A 23,791-nucleotide genomic window follows, 5' to 3' on the forward strand; every position below is an offset into this window, starting at 1 on the left:
ATTTAAGACACGAACCTTCGAAGAGATCAGTGTTGCGTCAAACAGCGCAACTAAACGCCACTTTGATTCTACAGCGCATCGACTACTCTTCCTCTTGTCAATACCAACTGCCTGTCAGAAGCACATTCAACCACAGCCTCCCAACTAAAAATAGAAAACAAAGTCTTCTAGAGGAGATCCGAAACATTACTACGCCACTTAATCCATCTTGACACATTAGATTCCAGACAACAACAGTGTTTCCCACATCAGTTTGAACCTTCCCGGAATGTACAAATATGTATCTTGATATGATTTGTTCTGAATACTTTATCAACAGAGACGTCGATTATAGGAATTAATTTACGGCAGTATCAATCCAGTATCATAAAAAACTCCCAAAGCTAATTAAAACATCTCAGCCAAGGCTATTGTTTTAGCAGACTGGCTCCTCATTAAAATATGTTTATAATCTCGCTGCATTGGCGGCACGCCTAAACAAATAGCTGCCTCAAATTAAACCACCGCATCGGTGTTTTAATAAGAGTGTGTTGATTTAAATTGAGAGGAAATAACACCATGCTCTACGGTGTGAAAGCTTTGGTAATGCAGAAACAACTCTTATAACAAAACTATAAAACCACTCTATCCATCCATGGTGAGCCTGACATTGTTTGAATTACTTATCTAGGCTTGAGTAAGCTGTTTTCAAAATGTCCTCCGTAGGTCCTGTATTGTGGTTGTTTGTATTGTGGTATTGTGGCTGATCTCTGTATCTGTAACACATTCTACACACCAACTGCGTCAAACTTTACGAACACATTTAGAGATATGTATGCATTTACAAAGGCCGTTATCCGAGTTCTACACTGCTTATAACAACTGTTATAACGCACTGTCTATAGTATAAGGCACAATAAAGCGTCATAATGAGGTAGTTCATAGAAAATGTCACTGAATTAAATTTCTCTTATTCCCCATACAATGTTTCTAAGTGAGGCCCTCGTCATGCATCCAACCATTACGAAAAAAACTAACCAAAAAAGCAGAAGGAACAGAATAAGAAAATAGGAGGATTGCCAATGATGGGAAAGATGGTGTTGTGGAGTTTTAGATCAAGATGGCCCCCCAAGCCCAGTCAGACAGAGCAGAGTGCCCCTTAAATGCAGCAGCACAAATCAGATCTTAGGAGCTCTATTCTGACCTGTGTCAATAGCTTCTGCTTCATCCCAGTCTCTTTCTCTCTCTGTCCAAATGTCCTTCCTCCCTTCCGATGAAGCAGTGGTAATCTCATTATATGTCAATGGACCAGAAACCCTTGCCAGTCTGTAATCCTTAGTAACCTGCACGAGATCATAGAACAGTCAAGAATAAGAACGGATGGATGTCCACATTGACATATAATAGCAATAAGATGTCACACAGTGAATTACTAGGGATTATAAACTGGGTGGTTCGCGCCCTGAATGCTGATTGGATGAAAGCCATGGTATATCAGACCGTATACTACGGGTATGACAAAACATTATTTTTACTGTTCTAATTACGTTGGTAACCAGTTTACAATAGCAATAAGGCACCTCGGGGGTTTGTGGTATATGGCCAATATACCATGGCTACGGGCTGTATCCAGGCACTCCGCGTTGCGTCGTGCAGAAGAACGGACCTTTGCCGTGTTACATTGGCCAAATACCACACCCCCCCCCTGTGCCTTATTGCTTAATTGTGGACTGGGTTGGACAGAAACAGTGGCTCTTATTGCTGTGGGGTGACGCATGCAAGCGTCCAGTTTCTGCTCAAACTTTAGTTTAGAGATCCATGTCAAGCCTTAACTTGTCTCATGTTATATGCACGGGAGAGTCACTCATGCGAGAGGTCTTGATAGACATAGAATTAGAATAGTAATTTAATAAGATCTCTATGTTGGTATACATCATGTTGACATCATCGCAGTAACTTGAGTGGATTAAACTCATAAGAAAGGCTTAAAGTGAACTGGCATTGATGCATAAGGTGTAATCAGTGTAAATCAGCTTAGCAGGCACTTATCTGGTGAAAGTGTAACGAGAATCAATGAAAAGTGTTCTCTGTGGTAGGCAGTGTGAATGTGTTTACAGTTCAGGGTAAGGAAGCTGTCTTGGTAATCAATGGGTTTTGATTATTTCAGGAATACTAATTTTACGGGGAACTTAAAACAAAATCGATACTGACGTCTTCTCAGAAATGTGTTATCCTGAAGGCAGCTAAAGGGTTTATTGACGTAATTAACATACATCAATGAATATGTTCAAATTCAAAGAGTTTTGAAAAATACCAATAATCCAGATGGAAATATTAGAGTAAGAAAATGATAAAGGGGATTTGTCTTCATCTGTGAGCTGTGTGAGGTACGTATGCCATACAAAAACAGATGGATTTGGTTTCAGAGAATGGGAAGGTGATAGATAGGGGGGACCAAATTGTATTTCAATCTGAGCACAATCTACAACTGTGTGTTCAGTAGCTCCACTAAATGGTGGTCTGCAGCTACTGTAGATTCTTAAAGTAGAGTGCGGTAGTGTCCTCCCCCTGTTGCCCTGTCCTCCGGGCTCTGTGCTCGGTCACCTCTTTGGGCTGCTCTTGCCCGCAGCGGTTGCTGTTCCACCACATCTCCAGGCCAGCAACCAGGCAGGCCAGCAGCAGTCCTGCAGCCAGGACGCAGAAAACCCCTGCGAAGCTGTGTAGTTTCAGGGACCGCCCATCGGGCGTGGCGTTGGAATGGCTGTTGAGGTCGCAGCGGCCCATACGAGGCCACCACTTCTGCTTCAGGATGTCCAGGTCTCCTTTCTCCTGCAGCTCCAGGATCCTGCATTGAGGGGAAATATCTGGGTGTAAGAGGGTCCTAAAGTCCTTATTTCTAAAATCCTTTCTGTAACAGCCTTCAAACTTAGTACAACAGCAGAGGAAGCTTTCCTGAAAACAGGCTGTTGTACTAAGTTTGAAGGCTGCTAAACAAAGGATTATAGGAATAAGGACTCTGGGACCCTAGTTGCATTATAATTACCATTTGTATGCTATCATGTCACTAAAGTAACAATGAAAAATAGACCTGCTGTATCTTCTGCAGATTAAAGCATTAATTTGTGACCATTCCCACAGCATAGTGTTTTAGTGATTTGTTGAATTATGCTTGCGCAGTGAATTAAACCCCCACAGTAAACTTCATTAAATGTCAGCTTTTGTAGTCCTTCACTGACACAAATTAAATCCAAAATAAAACAAGAATGAAGAACTGCTTAATTAAAAGAAAAGGAGCCGTGGCGAGGAGGGAAAGACCATTATCAGAGTACCGCCCCTGTGGGCAAACAGTCATTTCTGAGATGAAAAGGAGCACATGGCGAATTTGTAAGGTTATGGATGGACGAGGGCGCTGAGGGAGGGATGGAGGGAGGAGAATGGATGATGATGATGATGGGACAAGGGACGGTAGCAAGTAAGATGAATCCGTCTCTGTAGAGGAGATGACATCCTGGTTCAGCCCGTTATTACCCCCTAAGCATCCCAGCTGTCCTCAAAGCACATTACCATCCCACCACCACCACCACTATTTCTGTTAGCCCAGGATTTCCCAGGCGGATATTCATCCAGGCCATTATGAGTAGAGACAGGGGGACAGTGTTCAGTTCAGTGGGGATAAGCATTATAGGAGATCTTCCATGGAAGGACCTCATTGCTTAAGCTCTGACCCCGGTCTTCCCCTGCTATGGCCCTGCATACTAAGTGTGCACTCAGAAGGGCCCTGATGAAGAACACCTCGGAAAGATTGGAGAGGATTTAAGTGTTCCAACACATTGACCTCTGGTGATTTATCAAATGTGTGGCTTCCATGAGCCCCAGATCAAACCTGATCTAAGCATGACTAGCTGGCTGACACTGGTTCTGCTTTGTAGAAGGATCATTGTCCCTATCCTAAGCGTTTTAGTCACTAGAACGGCAGATCTTTCTGGTTGTGAAGTTGGGATAGCACTCAAACAACAGAAACGGTTTATTTTCACTGAGTTGAACAGAGTTGGATTTCTTAACTAAAAGATAGTGTGACTAAACATTTTTGGTTGTTTTCACGGAACTGTTATACGTGAGAAGAATCAATACAAGATATGTGGGAATGTAGTCAAGACTCAGGGATTTTGGGATTCATTTTGGGGATATGCTTGGCCAATATCCTTGGCCAATACACAGTCCTAATTAGTTACATGTGATTATGGAGAGATTTAGACAATCAGCATGTAAAATCTGCCGGCTTCTGTTATCTTCGCAATGGGATCAATTTGCAATGGATAATACAAAGGAGAAAAAACTGCAACTAAAAGACCAAAGATTTTCAAATGTTGTTAAGATTTGAAGACATTGCCTAGGTATTTCGTTCAAATCTGAATCATTAACCATTTTCATGGAAATAATTAGCAGAATCATGTTAACTCATATTGAATAATTCCTCTAACTCAGCTGTTCATGACTGTAACCCGGACTTATAGTAAAAAAGTTCAACTTTCCTTTAAGGATAAGTTGCAGTGATCCCCTACTCTGTAAATCAAACACATCACGTGGCTCCTCAAGGGTGGTTTAGTGAGAAGTAATAAAAAAGAATAGCATTATATGACCACATTCTAACTGTGCTGCAATGTATACATCTGGTAATATATCATTTCATGGGGAAACAGCATTAGAAGGGCATTAAAATCGTGCATTAAGTAACTGTGAATGACAGAACTGTAGTAACTCCCCAGCTAACACATTCGGTTCCATGGAAGTTGCTGGAAAGTATGTTTTTGGTTTCAACCTTGGTTGTGGGAACAAAGCCATACGTTTCCTGATGGGTAAACTGAACCATTTTTAAAACGTCTTGACAACAGAAAGCCAAGCAAAGCCAAGCAACTATTCTGCACCATTCCAATAAAGTTGCAGTAAGGTTGTATGCAAAATATCCATAGGACAACCAAGCTCTAAGAAGCATATGTTTCTCAGAACGTTATGTGCTAGCTGGGTCCTAACCTTTATTAAAAGCATTTTGACTAGTGTTTTTACTACAAAGTGAATTTATTAAAACATTGTCTTAGTGGGCCTTTCATTTCCTCATCAAACTCCCCCTAAAATGGATGAGTATAACCACCGAATGACCTCTCAGCCAATTACGGCCTTCAATTACCTCAGGCGCTGTCAACCATCAGTGATTATGTTTATGACTTTTATGAAGCAGAGAAAGTAATTAGGAATCAAAGTAGGTGTGCGTTAAACCATATGCACTTAAGACTTATTTATTTCCAAAAAGGGGTAGAAGGAAGAGATGAGGTGATGAAAGGAGAGGGAGAGGTGAGGAGAAGAAGATACTGAATAGAACTGATGATAAAGCGTTGGTATATCCTTAATGCATAAACATTGTAATGAAACGAGGGAGTAGCACGAGGTTTCGAGTCCAGAATCGATTTTCCAAAGCCGGACATGTTACCTCTGCTCTAAGAAAGCTAGTTCCCTTTGGGGGAGCAATAATAATGCTTATCAACGCCAGGGTCGTTACAATATAGATGGTGTATAATGAGGTTGGTGGCGTTGCTCACTTCTGGGAGAAGAGGTCTCTGTAGGGACTCCCATGCTGCATGGCGATGCCGTAGCCTTTGCTGCTCATGCTGTTTCCTGTGACGGTGATGGTGCAGTCATCGTCCGTCAGCGCGGCATACTCCACCACAGCCATGTCCCACAGGAAGGCATACGGGCCCTTCTTCGCCTGAAGAGGAATGACAATCAATGACCCTGCTAATGATCCAGATGCTATACATGCTGCCTATATAATAACATTGTTTTCCATGATAGAACCTAAAGGATGATAAATGTCAATGTGAAGTCTGGAGAAGGCCGATACAGTGCCTCCGGAAAGGTAATCAGATCCTTTTTCCACATTTTGTTATGTTACAGCTTATTTCTAAAATTAATTAAATTGTTTTTTTCCCCTCATCCATCTACACACAATACCCCATAATGACAAAGAAAAAACAGGTTTTTAGAATTGTTTGCAAATGTATTAAATATAAATCTCAGAAATATTTGATTCAGACCCTTTACTCAAAAGTTTGTTGAAGCACATTTGGCAGCGATTCCAGCCATGAGTCTTCTTGGGTATGATGCTACAGGCTTGGCACACCTGTATTTGGGGAGTTTCTCCCATTGGATGGGGAACCTCGCTCGGGTTCGATCGGGTTCAAGTCTTGGCTCTGGCTTGGCCACTCAAGGACATTCAGAGAAGCTGCCACTCCTGCATTGTCTTGGCTGTGTGCCAAGTCTGAGGTCCTGAGCGCTCTGGAGCAGGTTTTCATCAAGGATCTCTCTGTACTTCATCTTTCCTTGATCCTGACTAGTCTCCCAGTCCCTGCCACTGAAAAACATCCCCACAACATGATTCTGCCACCACCAGGCTTAACCATAGGGACGGTTCCAGGTTTTTTTCAAACTTGACTCTTGGCATTCAGGCCAAATAGTTCAATCTTGATTTCTTCAGACCAGAGCATCTTGTTTCTTATGGTTTGAGAGTCTTCAGGTGCCTTTTGGAAAACTCCAAGCGGGCTGTCATGTGCCTTTTACAGAGGAGTGGCTTAATTCTACCATAAAGGCCTTATTGTTGGAGTGCTATAGAGATGGTTGTCCTTCTGGAAGGTTCTCCTATCTCCACAGAGGAACTGGAGTTCTGTCAGAGTGACCATCAGGTTCTTGGTCACCTCCCTGACCAAGGCCCTTCACCCCTGATTGAACAGTTTGATCAGTCGACCAGCTCTAGGAAGAGTCTTGGTGTTTCCAAACTCCTTCTTTTAAGAATGATGGAGGCCACTGTGTTCTTGGGAACCTTCAATGCTGTAGAAATGTTTTGGTACCCTTCCCCAGATCTGTGCCTCAACACAATCCTGTATCAGAGCTCTACGGACAATTCCTTTGCCCTCATGGCTTGGTTTTTGCTCTGACATGCACTGTCAACTGTGGGACATTATATAGACAGGTGTGTGCCTTTCCAAATCATGTCCAGTCAATTGAATTTAACACAGGTGGACTCCAATGAAGTTGTAGAAACATCTCAAGGATAATCAATGGAAACAGGATGCATCTGAGTTTTATTTAGAGTCTCATGGCAAGAGGTCTGAAACCTTATGTAAACTAATTATTTCTGCTTTAATACATACGCAACAAAAATCTAAAAACCTGTTTTCACTTTGTCATTTTGGGCTATTGTGTGTAGATTGATGAGGAAAAACATTTATTTAATACATTTTTAGACTAAGCCTGTAATGTAAAACAATTTGGGACTTTCCGAATGTATTTTATGTGGGAACGACTGTGAACATAGTATCCCAATTCCATGAAGGTGTAGGACTCTAATGAATATGCAGTACCTTGGTAAAACAGACGCACTTCCATCCATTTACTGTATAGGTTTATTTTCTAGGTTGATTCTCATTGTAGACTGGGCTATTTGTTAACTTGCGCTTTTGATACAAAAACCTTTTAACTCAGAAACAGAAGGTGATGTGTGTTTTGATGTTGTCTCCACATAATTGCTACCTCCTTACAGCACTCTCTCCTTTTGTGAGTCCTCAATGGACTGACCCAGAAACATACTGCTACAAAGGCAGACATTGTCTGTTGACAAACACAAATACATCTGCCGTGCTGCTAAGAGGCTCAGTTGGCTGAGTTTGATAAAAAAAAGCCTTTGTTGTGCAGTATAAAGACTAAATGTCTTTATACAGCACCTCTGTTTCCCTCCTCTAGATTGTCAGAATAGCTGCTGGTAGCTAATTGAAATTGACTTGCATTGGAGAAAAGAAAAGACAATGCAAGAATGCTAATTCAAATGTGAACACAGACCGAATTCGAAGACACATGTCATAGTACTTCCCAGCATATGGGTAGGCAAAGTGCTAGTGCTGTTCTTCCTTAGCTATTTATTACAGGCCGTTTATGAGATTAACCAGTGTAATTGGTACAAATGTCACAAAACAGCACTTGCAGTTTTTCCAGACTGACAGATCGTCAAAGACAATGTTGAATTTGCCTATCTAATTGGTTTGAAATATTGTGGAACTACAGGCGCAGAATTGAGCGAGAACAGTATGACTCCATACTGTGAAATGACTATGAAACTACAATATTATACTGTTTTCTCTTTTCGTCGAAATACACAGTAGCTAAGCAAAACAACCTAAAGTGATTGCCAGCCTGTACTCAGGAATCCTCTCTGTATTGGCATATACCTGCCTTGTCTTTGTCAACCTACCTTGCGGATGCCCTCTGAGGGACTGGACACAGAGTAATCATGGCCGTTGTTCTTACTGATGGTCCTCCACAGCTCTGCGAATGTGCTGTCCTGCTCCAGAGGGTTGGTGCCCTTGTTCTTGAAGTAGTCGTAGACGGCTGAGTCTCTCACGGTGCCGTAGGACACGTCCATCTGCCTGGACAGGTCCTGGAATGTCCTGTAGAGACATAGAGGGAAGAACACAGAGAAATACATCAAGTCAAATGTATAACAAGACAGATATTGTGTGTACAGTAAAGTACACTGTTAAGTGTACTTTGGGTACTTTTTACATGGGTGTAATTTGTACATGCGTGTAATTTGTACATGGGTGTTCAATTTAGAAAGATGAGTTACTCTACTCAAAATGTTACCAATGTAATAGTAGATTTTGTCAACTTAACTTGATTTCCTGAATTGACATATTTCAAAGAAACAAGTTAACTTAAGGCAATAGCAAACATGGCATACCTCACGAATGATGGCGTTGAGATATGTGTTTTTCACATTTCTGTTATCGCGTGACCACAGATTATACATTATATTGACCAGATCTTCAAGTGGCCGCTCTAACAATGAAAATAAATGTCTTAAAAAAATGGAAGACAGTTAGCCTGGGTACCAGTCTCTTAACTAATCCACTCCCTGTACTCCATATCACTTGCCAAAGACTCTTTTGCAATGACAAAGAGTAGCAAAGAGTGGAATGTTAGGTAAAGATACTGGTACTCAGACTGCAAGGCAGTCGGAGGAGGCAAGATAAATGAGTGGGCAAATACGCTTGTGAACAACAGGCACAATTCCGATATATAGTGTTTTTTCTGAAAGTTGCCGGGATGTCACGTGTCCTATTTATGTCAGTACACTTGTAATAACCTAGTCATTCTGAAACGTATATTAGATCTGATGTTGGAGTGGTCCTGGAAATGATGACTATGAAATTTTTTTTAACATTTCCTTCATCCAAATTGTATACTTTCTCATTGACCATCATACAAAAACTCCTTGCTCGGTGAGCGGAAAAATCGCTACCTCCTGGAGAAGACAGATTTTGGGCCCAGTTATCCCTCTCACTTCGACTCTTCCTCTCTGGTGTGACTCAGAAATTTCAGTCAATTACTATAGCTCATTCCTTGGGCCAATCAGTGTAATTTTGTAAATGCCGGATCTGTATGGCAAGACACACCATTCACCCAAGTCTCATCAAAATTGGGCCAGTGCTGTCTGAGATATCGCATATGACTATAATACAAACAAACAGACAGATGGAGACCGATCCACAGTCTCTCCCCGATTTTATCATGGGGGACAACAAATCTATTTTGTAACAGTGTAAATTGAGGATAGGCTTATATGGATGTCAGATGTATGCTCACAGTGAGACAGCTCCAAACTGGCAGGTGGGCCAGCTGTTACATAGCAGTGCTCTGTTAAGACACTCGCTGTGTCATAACGTATAAACAGTCCAGGGGAAAAAATGGGCACAGTTTTTTATGTACATCTCTAGACAGGAAGTAATGATGCTGATGAGTTGTTTGCTTATTAGCTAGTTAACACCAGAGGAAGCACAGGAAATACTTTAAGAGGAGAAGTAAAGGGACATTGTTTTAACATTAACATTAAAGGTGGGGAAGTCTGACTTTTAATCAAAACCTACTCTTAAAGAAATGAATCGCTTTTGTGCTGGATCAGATCAGTGTATCACAAAAAAGCAACAAGCAATTTACACACAGCTCAGTTCTGAAAACGAGTGAGGAAAACAGCTTTATGTAATGAAGAAATTAGCAACACTAAACTTACAGAACAATCAAGTGTCTAGAACTTGAATTATCTTACTGTCACGCCCTAATCTGTTTCACATGTCTTTCTGCTTGTCTCCACCCCCCTCCAGTTGTCACCCATTTTCCCCATTATCCCCAGTGTACTTATTCACCAGAATACCACCCTGCATACCACTGCTGGCTTGCTTCTGAAGCTAAGCAGGGTTAGTCCTGGTCAGTCCCTGGATGGGAGACCAGGTGGTGTTGGAAGGCCAGTAGGAGGCATTCTTTCTTCTGGTCTAAGAAATCATCCCAATGCCCCAGGGCAGTGATTGGGGACGGTGCTGTCTTTCGTATGGGATGTTAAACGGATGTCCTGGCTCTCTGAAGTCATTAAAGATCCCATGGCACTTGTCGTAGGGGTGTTAACCCTGGTGTCCTGGCTAAATTCCTAATCTGTCCCTCAAACCATAGCAGTCACCTAATAATCCCCAGTTTACATTTGGCTCATTCCTCTCCCCTGTAACTATTCCCCAGGTTGTTGATGTAAATGAGAACGTGTTCTCAGTCAACTTATCTGGTAAAATAACGGATAAATTAAATACCTGTGTTTTCTGTTTGTCCTGTCTTTTCCCAGCCTCTCTTTTTCTCGCCCTCCTGGTTTTTGACCCTTGCTTGTCCTGACCCTTAACCCACCTGCCTGACTACTCTGCCTGCCCCTGACTTTGAGCCTGCCTGACATACCTTTGCCCCTATCTGTATTTCCGACCTCTGCCTGACCTGACCCTGAGCCTGCTTGCCGTCCCGTTGCTGTAATATACATTGTTACTTTGACACGGTCTGGGTCTTACTTTATCCTGATACTTACATTATCCTGTAGAGCAATCTACACCCACACCTTTCTTATAGTTGCTTTTCTATAAGGTGACAGGCAATGTCAAAACATACTTCATAATCAGTTTTTATAAAAGAGTGCTAACAATTCTAAATTCATTTGTCAACCAAAGGGAGTATTCACTGAGCTCGCAAGGAGATTGGACATAACTCGAAGCCTTGTGAGAAGCATTGTGATGCCTTTAAAGGTGTCTGATTTGAGTGTGTAATTTACTATGCCTTTAGAAAGTATTCAGACCCCTAGACTTATTTCACATTTTGTTACATTACAGACTTATTATAATGTAATAATACAAATCCTCATCAATCTACACACAATAATCCATAATGACAAAGCAAAAAAATATAAATATTTTGCAAATGACAAATTACAAATAAAAAACAGAAATACCTTAGTTACATTCAGACCCTTTGCTATGGGACTCTAAATTGAGCTCAGGTGCATCCTGTTTCCATTGATCATCCTTGTGGTATTTCAACAACGTTATTTGCATCCACCTATGTTAATTTCAATGGATTGGACATGAATTGGAAAGGCACACAACTGTCTATATAAGGTCCCACAGTTGACAGTGTATGTCAGAGCAAAAACCAAGCAATGAGGTTGAAGGAATTGAAGGCACAGCTCTGGAGAAGGCTACCAAAATATTTCTGCAGCATTGAAGTTCCCCAAGAACACAGTGGCCTCCATCATTCTTAAATGGATGAAGTTTGGAACCACCAAGACTCTTCCTAGAGCTGGCCGCCCAGCCAAACTGAGCAATCAGGGTAGAAGGGCCTTGGTCAGGGAGAACCCAATGGTCACTCTGACAGAGCTCTAGTGTTCCTCTGTGGAGATGGGAGAACCTTTCAGAAGGACAACTATCTCTGCAGCACTTCACCAATCAAGCCTTTATGGTAGAGTGGCCAGACGGAAGCCACTCCACAGTTAAAGGCACATGACAGTCCGCTCGGGATTTGCCAAAAGGCACCTGAAGACTCTCAGACCATGAGCAACAAGATTTTCTGGTTTGATGAAACCAAGATTGAACTCTGTGGCCTGAATGTCAAGCGTCACGTCTGGAGGAAACCTGGCACCAACCCTACTGTGAATTATGGTTGTGGCAGCATCATGTTGTGGGGATGTTTTTCAAAGTTAGGGACTGAGACACTAGTCAGGATCAAGGCAAAGATGAATGGAGCAAATTATTGAGTGATCCATGATGAAAACCTGCTCCAGCGCACTCAGGATCTCAGACTGGGGAAAAGGTTCACCTTCCAACAGGACAATGACCCTAAGCACGCAGTTAAGACAATGCGGGGGTGGCTTCGGGACAAGTCTCTGAATGTCCTTGAGTGGACTAGCCAGAACCCAGACTTGAACCCGATCGAACATCTCTAGCGAGACCTGCAAATACCTGTGCAACAACACTCCTCATCCAACCTGACAGAGCTGGAGAGGATCTGAAACTCCCCAAATACATGTTTGCCAAGCTTGTAGCGACATACTCAAGAATACTCTATTCCGAATGTAAATGGAATATGTCCAGGGGGGGAGGGGGGGTGGAGTTTATATAAGTTTATATAAATTTGACAAAAATCTCTGTTTTTCCTGTTCATTATTGGGTATTGTGTGTAGATTGATGAGAAAAAAACAACAATTTAATAAATTTTAAAACAAGGCTGCAACATGTGGAAAAGGTCAAGTGGTCTGAATACTTTCCGAAGGCACTGTAATTAAGCTATTCATTGCCGGCAACTGTTCATGTTCTTTGTTACATCGTTTCCTAAAACGTTCTAGAGTAATGAAAAGCTGGTGGCATGGCGACTGAATTGTACTTCGGTTCAAGGATATATCAGCAATGACACATGGCTATCTCTGGGACAGTCACCACAGCACTCAGCAGTCTATCTATGTAATGACAAGTTCCCAGTGAGCAGTGCATACAATAACAGTTTAGCAAACTGCCTGTACTGTATGTCTGAAAAATGCTTAAAGTGAAATGGTTTTAGAGTGCATCTCTGCCGCAACCTTCACCTGTTGCTTACAATACCCTGGTTTAAAAAAAATATTATTGCCAATTTGTAATAAAACGGTTATGTATTTCACACACTACACCGGTTTTAATAAGGTGTCTGCACTGGCTGCCTGTGAGTTTTAGAATTAATTGTTTTTTTGTTTTGTTAATCAATCCATGATTGTGCACCCCAATACATGTCAGATGTTTTTAAGTTATGTACCCAGTAGGTCCCTCAGGTCCTCTGGCACTGGCCTTTTAATTATCCTAAAGCCTAGGACCAAGATGCACGGAGAGGCATCCATTAGTTATTATGCCCCCAGCCTCAGGAACAGCCTGCCAGAGAACCTGAGGGGGGCCAAACCCGTGGACATATTTAAAAGATAACTTAAAACACATTTTTACTTTTCCTTGGGGTGCTTTTCAGTTGTTCCGTTTGTTTTTTATCTTGTGTTTGCTGTGTAGTAAATATTTCAGCTTTTATTTCATTGTTTTTATTATTATTTTTCCTGTAAAGAACATTGCATTGCATTCCATGTCTGAAATGTGCTCTATAAATAAAGCTTGATTTGATTTGATTTGATTGATAGCTGCTATATCATACCTGATTAAATCCTGTTATGGCTAGACGTTCCGCTATTGGAACGTTTTGACAACATCCGGTGAAATTGCAGAGTGCAAAATTCTAATTAAATTATTAGAAATATTTAACTTTCATAAAATCACAAGTGCAATACACCAAAATAAAGCGTAACTTCTTGTTAATCCAGCCACCGTGTCAGATTTCCGAAACACTTTACGGCGAAAGCAAACCATGCGATTATCTGAGGACAGCGCCCCATCATACAAACACATGAAAATCATATTTCAACCAAGCAGGTGCGACACGAAAGTCAGAAATAACGATATAATTCATGCCTTACCTTTGAAAATCATGTTTTGTTGGCATTCCAATATGTCCCAGAAACATCACAAATGGTCAATTTGTATGATAAATTCCTTCTTTATATCCCCAAAATGTCCATTCATTTGGCGCGTTGGATTCAGAAATACACCGGTTCCAACTTGCCCAACATGACTACAAATGATCTAATAAGTTACCTGTAAACTTGGTCCAAACATTTCAAGCAACTTTCCTCATCCAACTTTAGGTATCCTAAAACGTAAATAATCGATCAAATTTAAGACGGAAAATACTGTATTCAATAGCGGATAAAATCAACGTGGAGCAAGCTATTTTAACAGTTTTAGAAACTTTAGAGTGTTTTCTATCCAAATCTACCAATTATATGCATATCCTAGCTTCTGGGCCTGAATAGCAGGCAGTTTACTTTGGGCACGCTTTTCATCCGGACGTGAAAATACTGCCACCTATCCCAAACAGGTTTTAAAGCCACATGCTTGGTTTCCATTTTGGTCAGCTTTAATTGAGATAGATCATAACTGACGGACGCTTCAAGGGATTCAGTGGCAACCATTAGATGTGTTAAATAGAGCATTTGTGGTGAGTGGATTCACGATAGGTTTAAATTAAACACTTCTATTTGACTATCTTCATTCAAGTGAATTAAAGCTAATAGCAGATGTCAGGTTGTCTATTGAAATATGCTCTTTGACCTTTCCTGTCAGTCTCTATTGGCTAGTATACTGTATATGAGTAGATATTTACTTGAAAATCTGAATCTTCCTAAATACTAAACCCTGTTATGTGTGTTACGGTATTCCAGAACTATAAATATTAAAGTCTCATATAATGAATGACTGTAAAGTATTTAAATGGGTATGCATTATATGGACAGAACATTAGGTCAAACATTAAATTATTTAAGATTACCTCAATGGAAACTTGAAATGCTGTATCTTTTCCCCACACTGCCCTGGCCTCAATAGGACTGTAAGAACAGTTTAATTTTCACCAACTCAATTGAGGGACAATGTGGAGGATAGGGCAAAGTTACTTTAATGCCCTTGCCCAATAGCAGATGACAGAAACACACACCCCATAACGCACCTTCAAGAAGTAGGCAACAAAAACTGTAAGCTAAAGGTCACCTCCTGATTTGACTCTGTTATCCAGAACCGTGTACTTTGCTTGGTTTATTCCAGTGTTCATGTCTGGGTCATGTGAAGCTCAGTGAAAATGAAAAAGAGAATCGCTCAATAAAGCAGTGTGATAGTAGCTGTACTGTTATTTGTGAATATGGGATAGTGTTATAAAAGCATAATAACCCTGTGGATCAGAGATCAATTCCAATCACTATCACTGATTGCTCTCATTTGGCCAAATCAATACATCCTTTTATGCTATGGTCAATATGTGTGCTTTTTCATAGAATTGGTGGTAGAGAATAATAGCAGCATGATGACTGCTTAGAGGAAGGCAATAGCACCCAGGTTTTGTCAGTGTAGAATACAGAGAGATGTACAGTTCCTTCAGAAAGTATTCATACGCCTTGATTTTTTCCACATTTTCTTGTGTTACAGCCTGAAATTGATTAAATATATTTTTTTCACTGACCCATCTACACACAATACCCCATAATGACAAAGTGAAAACATGTTTTTATAAATGTATAGAAGTTGATTGAAAATGTAATACAGAAATATCTCATTTATATGAATATTCACACCCCTGAGTCAATACTTTGAAGAAACACCTTCGGCAGCAAGAGTCTTTCTGGGTTAGTCTGTCAAAGCTTTCCACACCTGGATTGTGCAACATTTGTCCATTATTATTTTCAAAAATCTTCAAGCTCTGTTAAATTGGTTGTTGATCATTGCGAGACAATCATTTTCAGGTCTTGCCATAGGACTTGCCATAGATTTTCGCATAGATTTAAGTCAAAACTGTAACTCTGCTACTCAGTAACTTTGCCACTCAGAATTCACTGTCTTCTTGTGTTGTATCGGATTTACCCAAACAACACTTTATATTCCAATTTTTTTGCAGTATTACTTTAGTGCCTTGTTGCAAACAGGATGCATATTTTGGAATATTTGTTTTTGTACAGACTTTCTTCTTTTCATTTTGTCAATTAGATCTTGAGTTTTCTCCTATCACAGCCATTAAACTCTGCATCTGTTTTAAAGTCACTATTGGCCTCATGGTGAAAACCCTGACCGGTGTTCTTCCTCTCCGGCAACTGAGTTAGGAAGGACACCTGTATCTTTATAGTGAGTTGGTGTACGTTTAATGTCAGCTTCTTCTTTTTACCAAAGGGCCAATTCTTTGCGAAGCACTGGAAAACCTCCCAGGTCCTGGTTGAATCTGTGTTTGAATTTCACTGCTCGACTGAGGGATCTTACATGTGTTGTGTATGGAGATTAGGTACTGTAGTGATTTAAAAAATCATGTTAGACACAATTATTGAACACAGAGTTAGTCCATGCAACTTATTATGTGACTTAAGCACATTCTTATTCCTGAACTAATTTAATCCTCTAGAGTCTAAGCCCTGTCTAAGCAGGGGGGAGGGGGTTCTAAGCTAACATATGAAATTGTTTTAAGATGGCCATACCAAGGATAATTTAGCTATTTGATGTTGAATTTTAAGACCCCTTAATTAACATATTACAAAAATATATTTGAAAAGTATTTGATGCAACATTGAATTTGGCATTAATGCTATTAGCCAAAAGAAACACATTGAATAACAGATTCACTACATGAAACAACAAAATTAAAAGGAAGTTTGTTCTGAAGTGTCTGTTCTATATCTAAGAGATATAAGAAAGATTAGGAAGCTGTTTAAAATTGTTCTTACATGTATTTATTCCCTTATTTTAGGCACTAAACTATCTCCATATATACTTCCATAATTTTCTAAAACTGGGAACTTCAGGGAACTTCAGACAAGTCTTGTGAGGCTTGTGGGCGTCCTAGAGCAAAACAGAGAACACCATCCTGTTTGTGGGAGTCTCCGCTTTCAAACTGTTTGGACACTACAGATGTTTTCGTCATGAGAAGACAGATTTTCAGATGTCTCATGGCCTGACAAACACTGCTCTAGCTCTGACACAGCAGATACGGAAGGGCGATCGTGTTTATTAATTTGTAAAAATTATTCCACTTTGACATTTTAGAGTATTGTGTGTAGGCCAGTGACAAAAACAAATCTTAATTTAATCAATTTTAAATTCATGCTGCAACACAACAAAATGTGGAAAAAGTCAAGGGGTCTGAATACTTTCTGAAGGTACTGTATGTTTCTCAGTAAAAATTTCCATTTATTCCCGTTAATTCCCATATATTCCCGTTAATTCCCACGGAAAGTTTCCACTTCTGAATATTCCCCAAAATGGGAAACCCTAGTTGAAGGCCTCTTCAAAAAGGCCTTCAACTAGGGTTTCCCATTTTGGGGAATATTCAGAAGTGGAAACTTTCCGTGGGAATTAACGGGAATATATGGGAATTAACGGGAATAAATGGGAATTAACAGAAATATATGCAAATTAATTTTAATACAATTTAATACCATATATATTTACCATATCATATGGAGACAGAAACATAAACCTTTTACCAAAGTATTCCCATTCAACCTCTCTCGGTTCCCATGGATGCTAGGGCACTGGATGGCCGCTCATTAGGTGGAGTCACCCATTGTACTGTGCCCATTCAAATACGGATTTCCGGTAACCACAGTGAGACCATACAGTTCCTCCTGAACCTCTCCAGAGGGCCACCATTTTTTTCCAAGTTGGACCTTCAGAATGTCTACCACCTGGTTCGGATACTCGAAGGGGATGAGTGGAAGACAGCTTTCAACACAGCCAGCGGACATTATGAGTATCAGGTCATGCCGTTTGGAGTCACCAACATCCCCGCTGTCTTTCAGGCTTTGGTAAACAATTTTCTCTGGGTCATGCTCAACTGTTTTGTGTTCGTCTACCTTGACGACATCCTGTTTTTTTCCGGGTCTGCCAAAGAACATGTTCTTCACGTCAGGCAGGTCCTTCAGCACCTCCTGGAGATGTTGGAGTGGGGACCATCCTGTCCCAGCGATCTCACCAGATCCAAAAGCTTCATCCCTGTGCCTTCCTGTCCCATCGTCTCAATTCTGCAGAGAGGAACTATGATGTAAGCAACCGAGAACTCCTGGCGGTCAAGATGGCATTGGAAGAGTGGAAGCACTTTCTGGAAGGAGCAGAATAGCCATTCTTGGTCTGGACCAACCATAAAAATCTGGAAAATCTCCGTTCAGCCAAGCGCCTTAACTCCAGGCAGGCCTGGTGGGCTTTGTTGTTTACAATATTCAACTTCACCATTTCCTACCACCCAGGGTCAGAAAATGTGAAGCCTGACGCTCTCACTCCCCTATACAGTTCTTCTGCCACACCCTTAGTCACCGAAACCATTCTCCCTACCTCATGCCTAGCAGCCACAATGGATTGGGGTATTGAGACCCTGGTTCACAAGGCACAATGCTCCCAGCCTGGACCTGAAGGGGGGCCGGGTCTTGGAATGGGCTCATTCCTCCAGGCTAACCTATCATCCTGGTTCCCGTCATACCCTAGCTTTCCTTCGACAATGTTTCTGGTGGCCCACGATGGTTCCTGACGTCTCTGCCTTCGTCGCCACATGCAAGGTGTGAGCCCAGAACAAGACTCCACGTCAAGCTCCTTCTGGCCTTCTTCAGCCACTACCGGTCCCTCATCGTCCATGGTCCCATATCTCTCTGGACTTTGTCACTGGACCTCCCCCGTCCGATGGCAACACCATCATTCAGACAGTGGTGGATCGGTTTTCTAAGGCAGCTCATTTTATCCCTATCCCTAAACTACACTCTGCTAAGGAAACGGCCCAGCTCATGGCGCAGCACGTCTTCCGGATCCATGGTCTCCTGGTGGATATGGTTTCTGACCGGGGTCCTCAATTCTCATCTCAGTTTTGGAAGGCGTTCTGCACCAATGTTGGGGCATCGGCCAGTCTATCCTCCGGATTCTATCCCAATCGAATGGCCAGTCAGAGCGAGCTAATCAGGACCTGGAGACCACCTTAAGATGCCACTACCTGGAGCCGTCATCTGATCTGGGTGGAGTATGCCCGGAACACCCTTCCCTATTCTGCCACGGGCCTCTCCCCTTTCGAGTGCTCCATGGGGTATCAGCCTCCACTCTTCCCAGAACAAGAGCAGGACATCAGCGTACCCTCAGCCCAGATGTTTGTCCTCCACCTACAACGTACCAGGGTGGCTATTCTCAAGACCAACTCCAGCTATCGTCGACAAGCAGACTGTCGCCAGACCTCACCTCCACATTGAAGCAGAGGGTATGGCTTTCCACTCGGCATCTGCCACTTCGGATGTAGTCCTGCAAGCTGCAAGTTACATTGGTCCTTTCCCCATCTCCAGAGTCCTGAGTTTCACTGCTGTCCGTCTTGTGCTACCCCGTACCCTCCGTATTCACCCTTCCTTCCATGTGTCTAGGATTAAGCCCGTGTCTCACAGTCTTTTGTCTTCTGTTTCCAGGCCCATCCCTGCCCCCCTGGTCATCGATGGCCTAACAGCGTAAAAGGTGAGACGCCTCCTGAGGGTTCGACCACGGGGCAGGGATTTACAGTACCTGGTTGACTGGGAGGGTTATGGCCCGGAGGAGAGGTGCTGGGTCCCTGCTAAAGACAACATCACCGATTTTCACTGCCGACACCCCTGTCAGCCAGGTATTAAGGGGGGGGGGGGGGGGGGTACTGTCACATCATGATCTGTTTCACCTGTCCTTGTTATTGTCTCTACCCCCTCCAGGTGTCGCTTGTTTTCCCCAGTGTATTTATCCCTATATTTCCTGTCTCTCTGTGCCAGTTTGGAATCAGGTGAATTAACACACCTCATTTAGCAAGCTCAAGCAAGCTAAAACCCACATGGTGTCAAAAACTAACTAGCAGAACATGTTAACAAGTTAGAAATGATTTAAACACACTTTTCCGTAGGGTTTGACCATTTACTAGTTAACAAAAAAATAATGTATGCCATATAAAATATATTCAGTATTGTAATCAAAACTTACCAGAAAGCATGTTGGCTCAGACAGTGTAGTAGTGTGGGATCAATATCATCTCATTAGTGTGCAAGATCTTGACAATCAGCTGTACATGTGATGGAAGAGCACACTGTGCATGCAGAGGGTTGCAATTCCATTGAATGGGGGATAGTTTAACCAAAACAGGCCACAAGACCTAGAATTGCCTTGTGTGTATCCCACAAAAAAGGGTTCGCTGTTATAGGCTAAACTTTCTGGTAAATTTAAGCTAAATGTCCTACATTTCTCGGGCTCAACTTCCCATGGAAAACTTTGGGTAAAATTCCAGAAATTTACCAGAAAGTTTCCATCCCTTTGCGTCCCTATCTCCAACATTCATGAATATACAGTATTGTTCATGGGTGTACTTTGCATATCTTCTGTATGTGTTTACTTGAATGAATAAAGTAATTTATTTTGCAACACAAGAATGCATTGAAGATGAACTGATGGAAATGTCATCTTGGATTTGATTTCCTGGAATATAGTTAAAAGAAGCAGCTAGGGAAATTGGCATGTCACCATAGTGTTCAAACAGTCAGTGATCTCTGATGTGACATGCTTGATGACATACTCTATTCACTAGTAGATACTAAAGAAAACATTTGATGTACAATCAAAAGGCCCTCCATCTTCCAACCTCAGATTTCAGAAATAAAAAACATTCCAGACTGTAACCTTGCCGTAATATTAAATAATCTCATATTTAAGGACATGACTGACGTCATACTTCTGTGTGATTGCCAATGAGCGACTCTAGATGAGGCGCTTTCTCAACATGTATATTTTTTTTTTTTCCCCAAGATTTTGATCATCTTACCTCAAAAGGACATTATCATCATAAATATTTAACTTTTTCATTGTTATGAACATGATATGGGGAATAATAGGCACTTTGTCTAAGAAAATATAGATAATTTCTAAACAAAGTAGCTATTTTCATCCGCTATAGAAATGCTAAGGATGTGGGTTTTGCAAGTGCCAACATCCCTCTCGAAAAAGTTGACAATCCCAAAATGTGCACATTCATTAATGCCAGTGAAATGACCAAATCTTCCTCTAGTGGCATCATGGGTCGAATGTCATTAGTATTTTTTCATAATTAACTTTTTTTTTTGCTGACAATCCGGTGTTTCTATGTGAAACCTTTTTTTATATTTCAGTCTTCTGTGATGTATAACGTTTAGTATTGGGATGCAAACTCAAGATTGAATACATTTCAACTCTATATCTGACATGGTAAGGGTGTTTTTTTTAAGCCCATAACCATTTTTGAGGTGTATACTTTTATTTCAAAGTAGATTTATTTCAAAGTAGGTTTGTTTAAGTCTATCAATAAAAACTCTGTGTGACTCTGATTTAGACCACCGCAGTAAATGGTTAACACACTGGGGCACAGTCTAGTCAAAAAAACTGAAAGCATTTCCATAATAACGGGCGAATCTACTGACACACAAGACCATTATGTTCTTCATATTTTGTAGGAGAGGTGGGTGAAGACGTTAAAGTGGTTCTGGCTGACACAGTATTTAAAGGCAGTGAACTATTCAATAGTGTCAGAATGTCATTCAGAGTACATGCACTTTTACTTGCATTTTGTGGAGGTCGAGAAGCGTATCTCTCCCAATACTGCGGTCCTAACAGAATTGGAGAAGTTGTTGGGTTGTTAGGCTAGCCATTTATGTTCTGATTTCCCCCTATATATTTTCTGAGATAAAAATGTCTAACATACCCATATGTTAAGAACGGGCTATGAATACTTTGTGAAATATCTTGGTTGATTGATGTTGTCTTGTTATGTAAGGAGACCTTTTCATTAAATCCTCCACAACCTTCTCGGTACTGTAGAAGCATTCTGCTGAGATAGCGTCATGTGTTGTTGTTATTTCACTTGGCTGTCTATTCTGTCTTTCCATTTATAATCTAATGCTAAATTGCAGGTTTTGAAGAATATATTGTCTGCAAAGAGCGTCCAAGCGGGGTATTGGCGCACTCTTTTTCAACCGATATTCAGATTTTTAATTTTGTATATTTTCTGGTTGGATTCAGTCTCTCCCCTTTAACTGTCCTAATTGCACCATTTTTATAAACTCTGATGATCAGGGATTGAGTCTGTTGGAGAGGATCAGTTTGAGTAAAGTGAGGTGTAGAATCACTGATCTACAAATTGTATTCCTTGCCAAATAATAGGCTTTGTGCAATTAAGATTTGTATGCTACGCCTCCCCTGGTTTAGGCAATCCCCCCACCAAACACTCACGCATAACCAAATCCAGTGGATAATGCTAGAAATACCGGTCAACAACCCAAACACATGTCATAGTAATAGTAAATTAATACATATACAGGAATTATTTGTTGTTTGCCAAATATCACCCCATGGAGGAAATAAAAGCAATCAATCCCCTCCCCCTTCTCCCTCTCCCCATGTTTCACATTATCAACACATGCATTCAAAATCTGAATAAGAAATACACTGTGGGCTGCCAAACAAATTACCCAGTGAATATTGTGAGTGTCTTTCTGGGCGCTGCCCAGTCTGTGAATACAATAATTAGGTTTAAACAAGGTTGGTTAGATTTCCATAATCGCCTGATCAATGATAGAGATGGAACAGAGAGAAAAAAATGTCATAAAATCAGGATGAAAAGATAATTATGACTTTGAGGCCTCGCCAGGTTTTTGTTTTTTGGATGTCAAAAACGTTTTCGTTTAATCTTTTGCCTCCTCCACTTGACACCTTCTCAAACATATTCTGCCCATTTCACAGAACTTGCAAGCACGTATTTCCAGCATTTCAATAAATGGTAAACAAAATGTAAATTAATTGATAGGTATATTACTCAAAGTTTGGAATTAAAAATGAAACCCTCTCAAATGATGTAGGTCACAAAATTCACACACTGTCAATGCAATCGCATGTGGTATGCATGAGTGTGCACTTGTGTGTGTGTTTGAGCATAAGTGGGGGCTCCTCATGATATCACTGGCTAATGCACATCACCATTAACACCTGGCACTGGCTGCAAATGGTGTGATGGGAGACCCTTCAGAAAGAGGTTCATTGTGACCTCTGGGTTCAGGGGGAGTATGGGATGGAAAACACGTATCTAATGTACTTTCCACTACCTATCCACTACCTACCATTTCCATTAGCTAACATCACCACCATGCTGATGTAAAGAATGTCAAGCTGCTTGCTTAGCGAGTGCCACGTCCTCCTGATTCAGCTCATACCGTGGCTCAAACCCAGGACCTTTGCATCGCTAGCACACATGACCGCCCTCCTGAAGCATCTTACCAGTCGGTGCCAAGCGAAAAGCTATCTACTCGCTGATGCAACTCTGAGGAGTAAGTTTCAGACATTCCCATGCGCTCCAATGACATAAATGTAAAGAGACATTTGAAAGAACCCAGTGTCTGATTCAGCCATGGTTTCCACTAACAGGAGTGGGATGAATCATCCAGAATGGCTATAAATAAAGAACCTCTCCAAGCAGTGGCAGAATCAACAGAATGGCTAGAGCTCTGTCTCTATAACCTAATGTACCGAGAATACAGATATAAACAAGAAGGACACTGCGTCACACTGGTGAAAAGCACACTCCAGTCCGTACTCCTAACGTGGCAGAAATCTGCCAGGAAGGTCTGCTTCAGATATGTTTGATTATGACAATTGGTACTCAGGTGGAATATATATATATATACACTGAATAAAAATATAACTTGTAAAGTGTTGGTCCCATGTTTCATGAGCTGAAATCCCCTTTGCCGAAACAATCTATCCATCTGACAGGTTTGGCAAATCAAGAAACTGATTAAACAGCATGA

The 23,791-nt window shown here is 41.2% G+C and overlaps 1 protein-coding gene across 2 annotated transcripts in view; it reads right to left on the reverse strand.

Annotated features, from left to right (window-relative positions):
* grid1b (glutamate receptor, ionotropic, delta 1b) overlaps window positions 1-23,791 on the reverse strand; it is a 390,652-nt gene that overhangs the window by 3,804 nt on the left and 363,057 nt on the right. The window contains exons 13-16 of one of the 2 annotated variants that reach the window (XM_036946259.1): window positions 8,276-8,471; window positions 5,574-5,740; window positions 2,584-2,824; window positions 1,184-1,322 (exon numbers count right to left, since the gene is read on the reverse strand). In XM_036946259.1, the coding sequence (XP_036802154.1) occupies window positions 1,184-1,322; window positions 2,584-2,824; window positions 5,574-5,740; window positions 8,276-8,471 (743 nt within the window). The remainder of the gene's footprint in view (window positions 1-1,183; window positions 1,323-2,583; window positions 2,825-5,573; window positions 5,741-8,275; window positions 8,472-23,791) is intronic. The other variant, XM_036946260.1, reaches the window with a different exon arrangement.

This window comes from Oncorhynchus mykiss, chromosome 16 (assembly GCF_013265735.2).
Source record: "Oncorhynchus mykiss isolate Arlee chromosome 16, USDA_OmykA_1.1, whole genome shotgun sequence".
NCBI lineage: Eukaryota > Metazoa > Chordata > Actinopteri > Salmoniformes > Salmonidae > Oncorhynchus > Oncorhynchus mykiss.